Source organism: Malaclemys terrapin, chromosome 6 (genome assembly GCF_027887155.1).
Source record: "Malaclemys terrapin pileata isolate rMalTer1 chromosome 6, rMalTer1.hap1, whole genome shotgun sequence".
Taxonomy (NCBI): Eukaryota; Metazoa; Chordata; order Testudines; family Emydidae; genus Malaclemys; species Malaclemys terrapin.
Genome location: NC_071510.1, coordinates 35,545,531 through 35,563,855, shown reverse-complemented (window position 1 = coordinate 35,563,855; position 18,325 = coordinate 35,545,531). Strand labels below are relative to the sequence as shown.

The 18,325-nt window shown below is 42.3% G+C and overlaps 1 protein-coding gene across 2 annotated transcripts in view; it reads right to left on the bottom strand.

The window, feature by feature from the left end:
• Window positions 1-17,984, bottom strand: part of PRUNE2 (prune homolog 2 with BCH domain) — a 184,083-nt gene extending 166,099 nt beyond the window's left edge. For both annotated transcript variants that reach the window (XM_054032694.1, XM_054032695.1), the window contains exon 1: window positions 17,854-17,984. In XM_054032694.1, coding sequence (XP_053888669.1) covers window positions 17,854-17,889 — 36 coding nt within the window. In that variant the 5' untranslated portion in view covers window positions 17,890-17,984. The remainder of the gene's footprint in view (window positions 1-17,853) is intronic.
• Window positions 17,985-18,325: the final 341 nt, after the last annotated feature.

Sequence of the window (18,325 nt, the reverse complement as noted above, 5' to 3'; positions counted from 1 at the left end):
AGGAATCCCACACGAAACAAGATGCTTGTTTCAGATTCAGCAAATCATTTTAGTGTCATTTCCCACATACTATCCTGCTATTTGCCACGTCTTCTTTTTATTTATTTACATACAGTAGGCCTGATTCTGATCTCATTCACATTTGTTTTGCACTAGAATAGTTCCATTGACTTTAAGTGAGTTGCTCTTTATTTTCACAGGTGTGAGATCGGAATCAGGCCCATCATTCCTAAGAAGTATTTTGGATTATGCACTACCACTGTGATTGTTTTTACAGAACAAGTCCCTTAGAGAAATAATCACTAACGAGACTGATTGTTTTCTTTCCCTTTTATTTATTTTTATTAACTAGCGATGTGAATATTTCTTGCCCACCTGTGTTAGGAGAAAAATTATGAGAAATAGGATCCTGCACCCAGATTTTCAATGAAATTGTGCTATATAATAAAAAGACTCAATCCCAACTCTAGGGAGCTTAAAATCGATACATAGGGACTAATTAATCCTTGTGTAATTCCAATTGTCAGTTGAAGTACATCAGGATGAATCTGGTGCACTGAGCCAAATTCAGAGGTGCCATACGTGTTATATGAGTAAGTATGAGTGTAACATTCATGCAGAATGGATGGAAAGTAGGGGTTCTATAAATAGGAACATCAAGAAATGTAAGATAAAGCAGTCCTTCCCCTGGCCCCCTTCCGCTGCACTTCTGTGTTACATTCTTATTCCATATTGATTGCTTTTACTGCTACAATACCACCCTTCTACCCCTTTGGCACACAAGTCACACTTATACCAACTTACCAACATGTATTACTACTGCTGTTATTTTTCAAGCACTCTGAAATGTGCTAGGCACCTCACAAGACAAGCATGACCATGTGACATGCTTCAAAACAATATGCCACATAGTCCGTCTGGGCCAGGAAGTATTTCACTGTCTAGCTACCCAAGACTGTCATATCTGACCTGCTTATCATGAAGGTTGACTTTTTTACTTCAAGATAAATGATCTTTCAACTGTTGCTGTATAAAGTACTGGTGACATCCAGTCATCTGTTATATTAGTCACAGATGTGTATTCTTTATGGATCCCTGGGGGATGTAGCCAGGCTCTACTTCCTGTTAAGTGACAGTCAGTTGACTTTAAATGTGTTATCAAGTACCCGTGATGCTCTGAATATCTCTACTAATGACATACTCATTAATCTCCAACTTTGAAAATACATATCAGAGCATGTCAAATGATGACTTCATAGAATATTAGACCTAATTTTGTTATGGGAGAAGAGCTTGCAGAAATTTAACTGTTGTACATTTATTTCAGCATTTAGCTCATTTTGAGGGTAAGCAATAAAAGGTTCTTCCAAATCAAATTAAAAAATAATTTAAAAGACTGTGTTTATTTCCTTACCTCTCAATATAAGGCCCTTTCTCTGAAATGCAAAGCCCATGTCTGAAAGGGCAGAGATGTAGGGTCTAGTTTATTCTACCTTTTACTTTTGAGTATGTGTTTAGTCCTGATGAAAGATGCTGTATTGACAGACCTGGAGATTGAAGTCTTCTCATCCACAGAACAGAAAGTGCAGAGGGCTTCCCTGCACTGCACGCCTCAATCCTTTCTTGGAGAATCCCTCTCTGGAAGCAACAGAGGAGGAGAAAGATTCGTGTATTGGTTGATCACAGGATGACTATGAGCCACCAATGCAATGCAACCGTGAAAAAGGCTAAGGCAGTTTTAGGATGCATCAGGAGAAGTATTTCCAGTAGACAGGGAAGTGATAGTACCAATATGCAAGGCACTGGTGAAACCTCATCTGGAATACTGTGGGCAATTCTGGTCTCCCATATTTAAGAAAGATTAATTCAAACTGAAACAGGTGCACAGAAGGGCTACTAGGATGATCAGAGGAATGATGAGCAGAGATTCAAAGAGGTGGGCTTGTTTAGCCTAACCAAAAGAAGGCTGATTGCTCTCTATAAAAACATCAGAGGAATAAATACGGGGGGGCAGGAGCATTATTTAAGTTAAGCACCAGTGTTGACACAAGAACAAATGGATATAAACTATCCATCAATAAATTTAGGTTTTACATTAGATGAAGGTTTCTAACCATCAGAGGAATGAAGTTCTGGAACAGCCTTCCAAGGGGAGTAGTTGGGGGCAAAAAATCTAACTGGCTTCAAGACTTGATAAGTTTATGGGGGGTATGGTATGATGAGCTTCATAAGTTTGTGGCAGGGATGGTATGATGAGACAGCCTACAATGGCAGGTAGCCGATCTGTGACTGATAGTAGCAAAAATCTTCAACAGCCGGTGATGGGACACTAGAAGGGGAGGACTCTGCATAACTACAGAGAATTCTTTCCCAGGTGACTGATTCTGGGTCATGCCCATATGCTCAGGGTCTAACTGATCGCCATATTTTGGGTTAAGAAGGAATTTTGCCCAGGTCAGTGTGATGAGGTGTCCACCTCACACTCACCATGCAGGGGTTAATGGAGGCCACGTGGGATAATTAATCTATTAGGAATTAAGACTGAGAGAAGCCTTAATTAGAAGAAGCTCACCTGTGCAGGAATAAGCCAGGAAGCTGACAACAGAGGGGGCTATGCGAAAAGGCTGCAGTCACTCCCTGGGAAAAGGGAGGAGTATTTGGAGGCTGCAGAGATGTATACCCTGAAGCAGCTCTTGGGAGGAAGGAGTGGTGAAGCTAGCAGACCCAGAGAAGGAAAGGAAAGCAAGATGGCTAGGAAAGGACTCAGGGAAATGGAGCAAGGTACAGGGTGGAACACACTTTGATTGCTAGCTAGAGGGTCCCTGAGCAGGAAGCCAAAGTAGAGGGTGGGCCCGGGTTCCCCAACCAACCACTGAGGAAGTGGCACCAGAAGGACAGTGGGTAGGGAGACTGCCTGAGCCTGTGTGTAAAAAGAGACTTTCCAACCCCCAGAAGAGGAAACCACAATAGTGACCTAGCCAGAAAGCTCTCACTAAGAGGCCACAGCACCTCCTGAGATGTGAGAGGGGTACAGACAAAGAGACTGAGGCTGGAAGGACAGCGTGCAACCGCAGGAAGGGGTGTTGACCTGTGATGAGCTATTCCCCAGAATGGCCAGGAGGAGGTACCATACCAGCAGTGAGTAGAGCACCCTGTACAGACAAATTGGTAGAAACCCTGGGGTGGGGGGGTTTCATCTTCCGCTGCAGCATGGACCATGGGTCACTTGCTGGTTGAACTGGTGTAAATGGTGAATTCTGTGTAACTTCTTTACAGTAAGCTATGAGAGCTTCAGTAACTCAGAGAGAGGTTATGGGCCTATTTACAGGAGTAGGTAGGTGAGGTTCTGTGGCCTACAATTTTCAGGAAATCAGACTAGATTATCATGATGGTCCCTTCTGGCTTTAAAATCTGAGTCTATGAAGTTGATTAGGAAAGTCACACTTCATGTCCATTCAGCCCTTGGCTAAGTCTCAACAAAGGTGACAATTAGTGCCAATTGCCACTAAGGGCAGAAACCAACAAACTCATTTACATAGGCCACCAGGGGAAGCACCAGATGGCAGTCCTTGTCAGTCACAATCATATGGGGTGTAGAAAGACTTTATGTCCATAACTTGATCCATTATCTACTCATTGCAACCAGAGTACTCTCTCTTTGGTTTATAATGGAACCCACATATATCAGGAGGAGAATAAACTCGATAGCGTTAATCTAAAAGTCCACTGATTCCCCTTTGCAGACTGTGAACTCCACATCTTACAGCATCAATACTTTTAAAACTAGAGTTGGCTGAAAATAAGGGGCAGAGGGAAGGGGAATTTGGAAAAAATGTAAAACAGCCCTATTTAAAATATCTGAATATTCATGTTAGCAACAGAATGCCTACAAAATGTCCATATGTTATACCAAACAAAACCTGCAGAGGGGGGCAAAGATGACTTTATGCTATGTGAGCAATTCCTGGTCCTGTGGCCAGCTGGGGCTTGCCTGAAACAATTTAGAGCAACCTCATGACCATACCCCCTCCCAGCAGCCATCCTCCCCTTATATCCCTTATACTAGTGGCTACAAGGGAAAGATGGCACAAAGCCTGCTATGCTGGTTCTACCCCAGGGCTTCCCCCATGCTGGGGAAATCTTCAGCTGTCCACTTAGGCCAGCTTTACTGCCCCTTTGTGCCAAGAGAAAGGGGAGCAGGGGCCAGAATCTCCATTTCTAGATCAGTCTTGAGTCTGTGACCTCTTCATTAAATTGACAACAGTGGTGCAATTTTGTTAGTATCTGAGGTATGGTCTCTTGCCTACTAGGAACTGAAAAGAAACCACTAAACTCAATTCATGTGCAAAACAGCCATCAGATGATTACAACACTTTACTTGTGTGGTCTGACTGTGATCTGATCACATGTGTATGAAAGGGTCTATACCCCAATACCAATCCTTACAGACACCAAAATTCCCACTGGCTTCACAAAATAATCCTGTGAGCAAAGCCAAGACACATAAGGATCCACGTTGTCTGTCTGAAGGAAGCTTAGGGCACTATTTATCCAATTTGGAGCTATTACAATCCATTAGTTCAATAATCTGCACTTAAAAAGAGCCCAGAGCTCTTACAGTATAATCAGTCAATAACATACATTTAAAATCTCCGTGCAGGATGTTTTCACTTTAAAATGCCTTGAATGCAAACAACAGCCTACAATATCTTCAAAGATGAGACACAAACTATAAAAAGCAAAGAAATCCATCCTTAACTTCTCTTGTTGCACCAGGAGGGCTCATGTGACTCTGACTGGTGCTGCTATGGCTTATTACTATGGGGTGGGTTTAAGGATGAAAGTTTAACTTAATTTCCTTGGTTTCTGCCACAACCCTAATATTTCTTAAACAGAGTTTGTTATAGGTTACTATACACTTCTGTCACTATATAACTTCTCCTGATTGAGGGGGAGCAAAGAGCACACATGCAGAGTCTGTTCTTACAGCTCCTTGTTAAGTCCAGATTGGTAATTATTAGCTGGTCTGCAAAGAAGTACCTAGGTTTTAATGACTACAGTAACTCCTCACTTAACATCAGCCTGGTTAACCTTGTTTCATTGTTACTTTGCTGATCAATTAGCGAACGTGCTCATTTAAAGTTGCGCAATGCTCCCTTATAACGTTGTTTGGCAGCTGCCTGCTTTGTCCACTGCTTGCAAAAAGAGCAGCCCGTTGGAGCTGGCTGGTGGGGGCCTGGAACCAGGGTGGACCAACAGACCCCCTATCAGTTCCCCGCTCCCCTAAATTCCCTGTGCGGCAGCCACCCAGCAAGCTATTAATTGCCGGCAGTTCAGCGGTCCCTCCTCCCACTGCCATGTGCTGCTCCTGCCCTCTGCCTTGGAGCTGCTCCCAGGAGCCTCCTGTTTGCTGTGCAGGGGAGGGAGGAGAGGGGGGCTATCAGGGTGTCCCTCTCCCCTCTGCTCCTGCCCCCTGCTTACCCCATCTCCACAGAACAGGGGGGACATGACAGGGCTCAGGACGGAGGGAGTTTGCTGGCAGCAGCTGCTGTCTCAACTTCCTGGTCTACTTAAAAAAGCAGCGTACTTAGAGTGGTTCAGCATATTGAAAGGGGCAATGCACATCTCTCTCTCACACACACACACAAGGTGTGTGTCTCTGTCTCTGTCTGCCATGCTGTCTCCCCTCCGTCCATCCATGCTGCCTTGTAGAGTGTGAGGCTACATTAACAACGTGTTAACCTTTGAGGGCTCAGCTGAGTTCTAGTTCATCATTTAGCAGTAAGGCATTCCCTGGGAAATATCCCACCCTCTGACTCCACCACCTCAACCAAGCTTCACAATACTCATTGCTGTATATAGTATTAAATTGTTTGTTTAAAACTTATACTGTGTATATATATATAATATAGTCTTTTGTCTGGTGAAAAAAATTTCCCTGGAACCTAACCAAACTATTTATATTAATTCTTATGGGGAAATTGGATTCACTTAACATTGTTTTGCTTAAAGTCGCTGAGACGGGTTGGATCATAGAAACCCCCTTTGGAGCTGCCACCTGATGTGCCAGGACTACCCCTGCTCCTGTTTTCCCCGCCAGCTCCCTGTCTTGCTGAGTCAGACACTCCCGTCTGCTCCAACACAGACCCAGGGTCTGAATTACTTGCCCCAAAGCTGCAGGTTTACCTGAAAACAGCTCACAGAAGTGTGCTTATCTTTAGCACTTAGATGCCCAACTCCCAATGGGGTCCAAACCCAAATAAATCCATTTTACCCTGTATAAAGCTTATACAGGGTAAACTCATAAATTGTTTCCCCTCTATAACACTGATAGAGAGATATGCACAGTTGTTTGCTCCCCCAGGTATTAATACATACTCTGAGTTAATTACTAAGTAAAAAGTGATTTTATTAAATACAGAAAGTAGGATTTAAGTGATTCCAAGTAGTAACAGACAGAATAAAGTAAGTTACCAAGCAAAATAAAATAAAATAAAATGCGCAAATCTATGTCTAATCAAACTGAATACAGATAATCTCACCCTCAGAGAGGCTTCAGTAAGTTTTTTTTTTTCTCAGACTGGACACCTTCCAGGCCTGGGCATAATTCTTTCCCCTGGTACAGTTCTTGTTCTAGCTTAGGTGGTAGCTAGGGGAATCTTCATGATGGCTCTCCTCCCCCTCTTTGTTCTCTTCCACCCCTTTATATATCTTTTGCATAAGGCGGGAACCCTTTGTCCCTCTGGGTTTCCACCCACCCTCACTGGAAAAGCACCAGGTTAAAGATGGATTCCAGATCAGGTGACATGATCACATGTCACTGCAAGACTTCATTACCCACTTGCCAGCACACACATATACAGGAAGACTCACAGGTAAACACAGCCATCTGCAGACAATGGTCCTGGTTAATGGGAGTCATCAAGATTCCAAACCACCATTAATGGCCCACACTTTGCATAATTACAATAGGCCCTCAGAGTAGGGTGACCAGATGTCCCGATTTTATAGGGACAGTCCCGATTTTTGGGTCTTTTTCTGATATGGGCTCCTATTACCCCCAGCCCCCGTCCCGATTTTTCACACTTGCTGTCTGGTCACCCTACCTCAGAGTTATATTTCATATTTCTAGTTTTAGATACAAGAGTGGTACATTTATACAAATAGGATGATCACACTCAGTAGATTATAAGCTTTGTAATGATACCTTACAAGAGACCTTTTTCATGAAGCATATTCCAGTTACATTATATTCACTTATTATCGTGTTTTTATAAAACTATTCCATTTACATTATATTCACTTATTATCGTGTTTTTATAAAACCATATAGTCTGCCCAACATCACAGTCGCATTTTTCAGAAACATAACTACAACGTTAAGCAAGGAGTTGCTATATTTGTTTAAAGAAGCAATGACTAGGTTTGATTTTTAATGACATTTTTAGGGAAATGTGGTGATCAGGCCACCACCAAATGGTCTCAGTCTGAACACTGGAAATGGAGATTTTTGTACATTTAAAAATTGCAACTTAAATTTTTGAATTTCAGTTGGAGGATACAGTGATTAATGTGGGTTTGAAAGGTCTAGAATGCCATTCTCCTTCCTTGATTGCATTTTGCTACACTCCTGGAATGCAATCAGGGACAACCTCATGGGAATATAGCATCCAAGGGCAGACAGTAATGCCCCCACCTTTCTTTCTTCCCCCCAAACACTCCATAAGCATGCACACACACACACACACACACACACACACACACACACACACACACACGTTTCTAGCATGGGGGGGAACTCTGGTTCTATGTGGAACCACTGGGTGGATGGTTTTCAGACAGATAAATCTATCTATGCCACTCTTTTTGGCATAGTAGCAATAATCTGCCTGGAAAAGCTGGCCCATTATATGAAGTTGCAGATGCTCACAAAATAATTGTGCTATAGGGTCCTGAGATGGTGTTATGAAGTTAGCAGTGTGAGATTATCACACATGATGAAAACACACAGCAATGTGACGTCATGTGCGACGCTGGCAAACAAGGTGCCAGCACTTGACTAGGCTTTAGATCTCGGCTGAGCACGGACAAATTCATTGCTGGAAAGCAGCTTGTTTCACCTATGTGTTTGGATGGTTAAGATGAGTATTGAACTTAAAACAATGTGTTTACAGTGTTTAGACTTTGATGCATGCAGCAGTTTATAAGAAATTCATAATCTCACTTATAATATCTTCATCACCTACTACAAGGTAATATTTAAGTTTTTGCTTTATAACTGTAAAAAAAGTGTTTGCTGTGAACCTGTTGGGGGGATATTTCCCTGCTCATCAAGAAGACTATCAAAACTAAAGGGGCCATTGTGGGACATCACAATACAAAGACTTTGTTAATTTCCCTTTCACATCCATGAAGGGGCTACGTACAAAAGGGCTTTTCCCATCAGCTTGAATTCTGAAAGAAGGAAATTATAGCTGAAAAGAAAAGTTTTCATTTCTCATTTGTTGTTTGGATTCTGTCAGGGCCGGAGCCATGAAACAGAAGCAGAGATCCCCAGGGTCAACCTGGGATAGGCCTAAAAGACATTCAGATCAGACAGATTATTACAACTCTTTTGTGTATATGTGTCCACCTTATAATAACTCTCTCATTTCTTTTTCCTAATTAATAAATCTTTAGTTGGTTTATTACAGGAATGACTGCAAGCATTCTCTCTGGTGAGAGATCTAAGGTACAAATTGACCTGGGGCTAGTGACTGGTCTCTTGGGACTGGAAGCAACCTGAATATTTTGTGATTTTTTTGGTGTATAGCAACCAGCTATCACTAAATCCAGTTTTCCTGGGTGGCAAGTTAGATTGGAACACCCAAGGACTATCTGTGGTTCCATGGTAAGGCAGTGCTTCAGGAGTTCACATTTGTTACTGCATTGGTGAAATCTAATTACGGAACATACAGCCAGTTTGAGATCTCTGCGCCGCTTCTTGACAGTCTGCTCTGAGGTTGGCACTCATGGTCATGAAACAGTGTGACATCATGATTATTTAGTGGCTTTCTATGACTTTCAACACACTACCTACTCCCTCCTTCCCATCCTACTCTGGCTGCTTGGATGACAGGGTCGGATGTTTCTCTTTTCCTCCCACTAACTTTGCTTACACTAGGAAATAGAAGATGTTTCAAATTTCTCCTATTTCTCTACTTTCCATACCTTGCAAGCTGTATGGTGAAGGGGAAAGGGGGCTTAAGAGTTCAGATCCAGTTACTTAATGATGTGTTATGTATGTAAGACCATACAGTGAGTACTCTAATGAACAGTTCTCCATTTGTTCGGCTGAAACCAGTCAAACACTGGGGGCAAATTCTCTTGTTTTTCTATTGTAAATACCCTTTGACAGGTAGAGGGGAACACACTGCATCCTGCTAAGGGGTGGCAGAGATTCTGCACTCCTCAGGACAATAGTGGACCAGCCCCTACTCTAGACTGGGCCTGAATGGCACAGTCTACATCATAATCCTTTTGTGAAGTAAACAGAACTTCTTCATTTTTAAAGTAAAACTTTATTTTTTTTCTATAACTTAGGTAAACTTTGAGAACTAATTACTGTATTTTGGCTTAGCAAATGAACTGTCCATCATGATGACCATCTCATCTGTTATTAAGACCAAGTCCAGTGAAAGGACAAATATGTCAAACTTTACAGAAGAGGGAACTTTTGCTTATTTTCTCAACAACAAACGGTCAAAGTCAGATGAAAATATTTTCTTTTCTGCTGCCTGAATTAAAAAAAACCCAGAAAACAAAAGTAAGCCAGAATAATGAATCTAAATAACTTTGAGATTGGGGCGGGGGGGGGGGAGCGAAATAAAATCTGGATTTGAATAGTATGATTCAAATTTCTCTAGGAAAAAAAATTGACTGATTTCTATTGAACACAAAAGCATAATAGTAGTTAATCAGGTGACTCAGAGGATCCCTACATAAAACCTCAGCACTGCTGAGGTTTGTTTTTTTTCCAACTGCTACCTGGCAAAACTCAAGCATTTATTAAACTTCTCAGGTGGCTATACTTTCGTTGTTGTTGTTGTTGTTCAGTAATAAATCATTATACAATGAGATTAGCTATTAGAAAGAAAGAGACTTATTACAATGTGACGGTCTACTGCCTAGTCAGAGAGGTAGCCAGTCTAGATTAGTTTTTTAGAGAGTGCCAATCACTGCAGGAAAAAATAAGACTTTCCCACATAGGGATCAGAACTGTGCTGATTACAACAACAACATTTAAACACAGCTGTTTCTAGAAAGATCTAGCTGCATTTCTCCGATCATTATGGACAGGGAGGCTTAGTCTGAGAGCTGTGCTATAGAACTGCTCCAGATAAGGAGACCATATTTTCAAAATCAAGATCCCAAGATATTTTTGTGGCAACATTTTTATGGTAGCAAAATAATCATAATTTTTTTAATGTATTATAGTGTTTCTGCTGCCAGTTTTTGACCAATTAATGACACTTGGATATTTCTTGGAATCGAGAATGTTTCCAATAACTTAGTTTTCTGAATGTGTTTGTCATGTAACACTGAACAAGACTCATAGAAATTGACTTTGAACACCTTAAACGAGTATAAATACTATCAAAGCTTTCTCTTCACATCAAAAGTTGTTTATTACATTGACTATTCATTCCACTGGACTGTTTTTTGTAAACACAGAGCAAATTCTAAAAAAATTGTAGTTATAAAAAACTCAAATGTTTTGATTGAAATGAAACACTAGGCCACTTCAGTTGTTCCAAAAGAAGTTCCCAGAACAATGGGTCATTACATGGAAACCCAGAACTGTCCTGATAGTCACTTTAGCTTTTGGAGGTGGTCTATAGGATGGTTTGGCTAATACAGTTCTCAGACAAAAATCACTGTGTATACTGCTTACAGGAAACAATTGATTGTAACAATTGAATTAAGGAACACTTTTAAGATAGCATTATGATTTCAATATGGACAGGAATTAAAATATACACATGTATGAAGATGACATCCATGTGATAAATGGCAGATCCATGCAATGAATAAACCTCTCCTTTCCTCTGCCCACCAATTCATCTGCCTCAAGACTTTCTACTTGTACCTGGTCAGGAATTTTTCAACAAAATGCTTATGTCAAAAAATGCCAATTTGTTGGACCTAAAACTTTTTGCAAAAATATATTATTTTTGACAAAACTTTTGTTAGGAAGGTTTTCGCAGGTCCAGGATGGAATTTTGAGGGAGACAGAGACCCGGTCCACCCTAAAGCAGCCAATAAACTAGTGGCTACAGTACTTATTTGAGCTGCAGGAGACTCGAATTCAAGGCCTGGCTCTGCCTGATTGTAGGAGGGACTAGAATGGGGGGGTCTCCTACATCCTAGGTGAGTGCCCCAACCATTTAGCTATACAGCCACTCTCTCTGATGCTCAATGTCTCTTGTTGAAGCTGTTCCACTTTATATAAATAATTCAGCATTCATTGGGCCAGAGAGAGCAAATTCAAATGACTGGATTTTTTTATTTATTTATACTACCAGAGAAATGTTTCTTCTTTCCTCCCTCTGCCCCAAAGCTAAAATCTTCTTCCCCCAAACTTCCTCTGCCCAAGACCCAGGATAGGGCAAGGTTCAGTTTCTTGTAGATTTTGCTAGAATTTTAGGCCCTGATTCAGCAACTGAAGCATTTGGCATTGACTTCAAGGGGACCACTGCTTGAAGTGAGGCATATGCTTAAGTACACTGCTGAATTGGAGACTTATTACGGTAATTTTACAGGGACAAAGTAAATTAATAGTATTTATTAACTTCTGTCTGAGAAGGAACTGCACTATCAATAAACATTACATGGCACTATATAGTTGTTACATTTTGAAAACATTGTACAAATATTAATGCATTTAAAAGCATTGGTGTCCTGATTATGTGTATGTAACATTGCCCTTTAAAAGTACTGAAAATTAAAGCATTTGAACAAACAACTAACCACCTTCACTGAACTCCAGTATATTTTTTCAAACATTTATAATTTCTATTCAGAATAACCCAATCTGTCAGCTTTGCATCAATCATTACAAATCTTTCATACCACAGCATTCAAAGTTTTTTTACAGGAATCATTGAAATGTGGCTACCTCTTGGGTGGAACATAACAGCTCTTTAACAGCAGTTTAGGACAGGAAGTTTAAGAATACTGAACTAAAACTTCAGGGGAATTTATATACTGTAGCCAGGATGTAATTGCACAGACAAGAACAGGGCCAGCACAGTGGAGCTATTACATACTGTATGTTTATCATCAAATGACAAAGTAAACAAAACATGGTTATGAACAAAATGAAAAGAGAACATTGTTTGACATCTTCCAGATGTCATTTTTTAAAAAGTCCTTAAACCTTTCACTGCCACTCTTTCCACTGCATGTCTGGTGCTGCAGTCTTACATTAAACTCTTATTAGGACATATGACATCCTTCAAATGCTTAACAATCATTCTAATATTATTGGCACAAGACTCTGTACCTTTTCACAATGACAGGTAGTTTAGACTTTGAATTTGTCCTCCCACTTCAATATGTGTGTGCGTGTGTGTGCACACATTTGCATATATATAAATTATGCTGCAAATCAAACTTCCTGCCACTAAGAAAAATTTACTTTTCTGTGGCACACCCATGAACAATATGTGAGCAATCCCAGCTGTCTTCCAGCAGAAATGCCATATTGAACAGTATCCCTACAACCATACATATTCCCACTGATAAAGGCCTCTATGCCTCCTGTGTTGCATGACAACGGCAAAAGCCTTACCAACAAATACAGGTCAAATGTGGCTTATGAGCACTGAAGGAAGGAACCAGAGGCTACAAAAAAAGCATGTACACAAATGCATTCTCTTAAGCCAGGAGCAGGCCTCTATGTCCTTTGTATCCTGGTATTTCAGGGATATAACTGGCTGGCAGTGGGGGCAGAACCAAGAATGAGTTGCTAGTGCTAGCATGCTCCCCTAGCAAACTGGGCTCTGATGCAGTTGAAATCCCTTTGGACATTAATGTTGCTCTTGCAAAATAATGATAAGTGAAGCAGGCTAACCATGCAGATGTCCCAATATCGAGAGGTTGGGAGCTAGGATTTCTCATGCATTCTCAGGCTCCAACTGTTCTGATGCACTTCACCCTTCCACTTCAAAGGGAGAGTGCACAAAGATTTTCATAGTACCTTTTCCCTTTCCATTCATTTTTGTGTGAACAGAAGAATGTTATTTATTTGAAAATGCCAGTGCAAGGAGTTGACAAGTGCAAGACATATTAGTTATAACAAAAAAGAAAACATTTATCGGTGCTATCTACAAAGGAGGAAAATCAATAGGGAAATACAGTACTTTTTTTATTTTTATCTTAGTGCTGCATACTGGCATTCTGTGTGGCTTTGCTTAGAAACACAGAAGGCTAATAGACTGCATAATCGATCTCCTAGCCAATGCAAAATTGTTCTCTACTCCACATTATAGAAGAGTATAGTTAAGCGTATAGTGTTCTGTCTAGTTTAGTTTTAAAAAGCGTCAAAGGACAGGGCTTCCACTACTTCCTTTAGGAAACTATTCCTCAGGCTACATCTACACTACAGGGGGGGGTCGATTTAAGATACGCAAATTCAGCTACGCGAATAGCGTAGCTGAATTCGACCTATCGCAGCCGACTTACCCCGCTGTAGGGACGGCAGCAAAATCGACCTCTGCAGCTTCCCGTCGACGGCGCTTACTCCCACCTCCGCTGGTGGAGTAAGAGCGTCAATTCGGGGATCGATTGTCGCATCCCAACGGGACACGATAAATCGATCCCTGAGAGGTCGATTTCTACCCGCCGATTCAGGCAGGTAGTGTAGACCCAGCCTCAGTCTTGTCTTCCATCCCCTCACTCCTCTCTTGGTCTATTGAAACTCCATACTCCCACTCTCCAAAATGGACTCCACACAATGTGGACAGCCCTCTATAGTGTCTGAATAAGGAAGAAATAGTTCCTCAGCAGCACCTGAGTCATTCTTTTGCATCTGGTAGGGGTGATCCACTTACAGAGAATCCGTCCACATGTAGGGGGATGGTTTGGCCCATTACCAATATCTGTGTTGCAGTAGAGTTCAAATCCCCCCCTAAGTTAAGTGGTGTGACTAGTTTTAACTTGTTCTCTAGTTGGAGACCTTCACTTGTGTATTTTTGAGGTTCTTTTTTCCATAATATAATAATCCTTAAAGAGAAAGCAAAACTAGCAGTTCGAATTCAGTACTGCCCTTCCAGGAGCCAGATCATAGAAGGACAGCCACGGGACAGGAAAGGGTAAATTGTGGCTTTTTGCCACCTTTCTGCTCTGTGGATTCAAGACCGTTTGAGAGTCCAAAAACTCCTAATCTGCCTCTGATGAAGCCCAGAACCACTGTAGCAGCATATGTCACTTATTCCCCACCTCTGATCCCCTCCCCTCAGCCCCACCTCCAGAATTTGTCCTAGACCAGGGCCATTGACATACTCAGCACTCACTTAAGCAAAATGTTCATTGATTTCAAGTGGAATTTTGCCTGAGAAAGAATTGCAGGACTGGACCGTAAATGTGGATCATTTCAGGATCATTACTGTCCCAGCCCTTAATATTTTTTTCACTAGTATTTTTTTCCTTCAGCCTTAGAGTAACAGGTTGTCTTGTAATCCTACATAAACATATCCCTGGATTGCATTTTTGTAACTAAAAATTCTGCACTGAGCATTACTGAGAATAATCGGACACTGCATATCAAATAAGAACAGTAAAATTTATTTTCTTTAAAAGTACATATTAATGGAGATTTTAATATCATTGGATGCTGTGTAGAGATTTTTACTTTTTGGCAGTTATAGAGTGCTACATAATACTATATTATTTGAAAACATGAAATAGGACAGTCCTGTCCATGATTAAGATTTTGTCATGATTATTTTTAGTAAAAGTCATGGACGGGTCGCAGGCAATAAACAAAAATTCACAGGAACTTGTGACCTGTGTGTGATTTTACTAAAAATAACCAGGGAGCAGGGCTGTGGAGGGGGAAGACAGCTGGAGGCCCATTGGGGGACTGACAGCCTGAGCTCCATTGCCATGGGGACGGGGGCAGAGCCCTAGCTCCAGCCCCAGCCGCGGCCCTGGGAGGGGTGGCAGCTGCAGGGCAGAGGCACACGGTTCCAGCTCCAACTCCAGTCATAGGCTCAGGCGGGGGTTGGGGGAGAAGCGGGAGATACACAGTCCTGGCTCCAGCCCCAGGGTAGGTGTGCATAGCCCCAGCTACAGTGGAAACCAAGGGGGGGGGGAACGCAGCCCCAGCAGCAGCCTCAAGGGGGGAGCGCACGCCTTGGCTCCAGCCCTGACGGCAGTCACTAACAGCTGAAGCTGAAGAAGTCACGGAGGTCCGGTAAAGTCACAAAATCCATGACTGCCATGACCTCTGTGACTAAATCGTATCATACAGGCTAGAACTTCTGCCATGAAAGAAAACCAGCATTGACTAATGTTGTGGTTGGTGTCAGATACAAATGAACAATGAAGCGCTCACGGTAATAAGCTTTCCTGTATAATCTGAAGCAATTGTTCATTTAAAGACAGATTCTGCCACTCTTATGCTAACTGAGTGGTACTCTGCAAGCCATTCTACTGTAATCACTTTAAAACAATGGGACTGTTATGGCCTAAGGTACCACTCACTGTAAGTAAGGATTGCACAATCTGACCCTTAAAGTAAATATATAGCGCTTGAATCTCCACTGTATCTAAGCAAAACACAGGTGCACTGGAGTGAGGAGCTCATAGACTCAGACTTTAAGGCCAGAAGGGACCATCATGATGAGCTAGTCTGACCTCCTGCACATTGCAGGACACAGAACCTCACCCATCCACTCCTGTAATAGGCCCATAGCCTCTGGCTGAGTTAGTGAAGTCCTCAAATCAATAAAGACTTCAGGTTACTCCACCATTTACTCTACTTTAAACCAGCAAGTGGCCCATGCTCCATAGTGCAGAGGAAGGTAAAAAAATAACAACCAGGGTCTCCACCAATCTGACTTGCGGGAAAATTCCTTCCCGACTCCAAATATGACGATCAGTTAGACCCTAAGCATGTCAGCAAGACCCGCCAGCCAGGTTCCTAGGAAAGAATTCTTGGTAGTAACTTAGAACCCTCCCCATCCAGTCTCCTATCTCTGGCAGCTGGAGATATTTGCTAATAGCAGTTGCAGATGGGCCATATGCCATGGCAGGGAATCTCATCATACCATCCCCTCCACCAATTTATCATGCTCATTCTTGAAACCAGTTGGGTTTTTGCCCCCTGCTCCCCTTGGAAAGCTGTTCCAGAACTTCACTTCTCTGATGGTTAGAATGCATCCCAAAAGCATAACAGGAGAACACTTAAACAACCTTTTAACAGGTAGAGTTATGATAATACAACTGCACATTTTCTGCCATGTGATCAAGTAGACACTCCTGATGTAGACTTTAGTGCTTGCCTGCACACCGTGCTTAAGGTTAAGGGGATCAGTAGTTAAGAATTTCCTCTTGTGCTTTGCTACACCTCCTAGAAGGAGCCTTCATTGTCAAATTAAAGCATTGTTTTTAACTAGATACATGACAGCAAAAGACAGTTTAACAACATCCAAGTTATTACAAGTAGGGTGTAGTGGGCTTAGGAAGGGAGGTTTTCTCCAGTCATAGTGCCTCTCTCTCTCCAAAGCTTCAAAACAGGTCTGGAAATCAGGAAGTTGCTGCTACTGGAAGTATCAACATTGAAGTTTATTGTTCTTTTATGATAACAGTCCAGGAAAAAAATACAAGCCTGCAGGGCCTGATTTCAATAAATTACTGAGGCAAAACTCCCATGACTTCAATGGGAATTTTGCCTGAGCAAGGACGCCAGTATTAGCGGCCCAATGGGTAACATTATCCTTACCTGCATGTGAACAGTCTGAAGAAGGGGATGCATATATAGTACATATCTGGGGCCAGATCATCAACTGGTGCAGCTCCACTGCCTGATTTCAATAGAGTGACATCCGTTAACACCAGCTAAGATCTGACCCTATGTATATGAGCTCATGTGTATAAACAACCTCAGGTATCTAAAACACTATTACCCAAGGTGGTCACACCCCCTGACTACCTTGCAAATTCCTTTGATTATTTGAAATCTTGATTACCCAAACTTATTCCGTGTTCCAAATGACATTCAGATCATAGAGGTTGCACAGTAGATAGAATGTTTTCTCCTCTACTTTCGATATATTTCTATGTGTTGGTCATTTTTACAGCAACTTGATGCATATGAAAGACACTTTACAAACTCATAAATAACCTCCTGAAGTGTCCCATTTACTGTTATTCTCCATATGCAAATCAAATATGGTTTAGAACACTCCATAAAATGATGAAAGAGTGCTAACTGCAGGGTTACAATTCGTTTATTTTAGGTGAGACAACAAAAGAAAAACAAAACATGTGATCCAGTCAAAGATCACACGTTATGTCTTGCCCCAGCTGCTCAGGTTGCTGATTAACGGTTATTAGCAGATTACCCTTTTGCACGGACTAAAAAGCTGCCCTGAGGGATTTTGTGTGCAGCGCACAAATGCAAACAGACCCGCAGAGTAACAGTCACCTAACGCTTTGCTGCCCCCTCCCTTTTTTCTTTTTTCAGTCTTGCGTCTGATGAAGTGGGCATTTACCCAGGAAAGCTTATGCTCCAGTACTTCTGTTAGAATTAAAGATGCCACAGGACCCTCTGTTGCCCTCCCTTTTTAACTCTCCTCCATACCTTACCAGCTTGGATTTGGTGCGCTGCAAAAATTCTTCCATGTTGTCATAAGGAATCCGAGCAGACAGGGCAAAGTTCCACGCACAGAGCCTCTGGGCTGACTGGGGCGTCTCCTTCCAGCTGCGACTGCCTGGGCTGCTCCTGCTGCTGTCTGCGTCCTCCCCCGCCCCCTCAGTGCAGCGCAGCGCTGCCCGGCCAACTCCTCTCCCTATTCTGGAAAGTGGGAGGAAAAGACCGGGGTGCCAGGGACTGAGAGGGGCGGGAGGCGCGCACAATTCCAAAGGTCGGCCTGGCTCCTCTGCCAATAGCACGGGCGTCTCCGGCTGGCTGACGTCAAGCAGACAAGTGCTGCAACCATGGACAGCGCCCAAAAGTGAGGACAAAGTGAGGGGATGCAGGGAACTCTGCAGCAAAGATGCACTGAGGAAGCTGTGTGTGTGTGTGTGTGTGTGTGTGTGTGTCTCCAGCGCCTGGCTG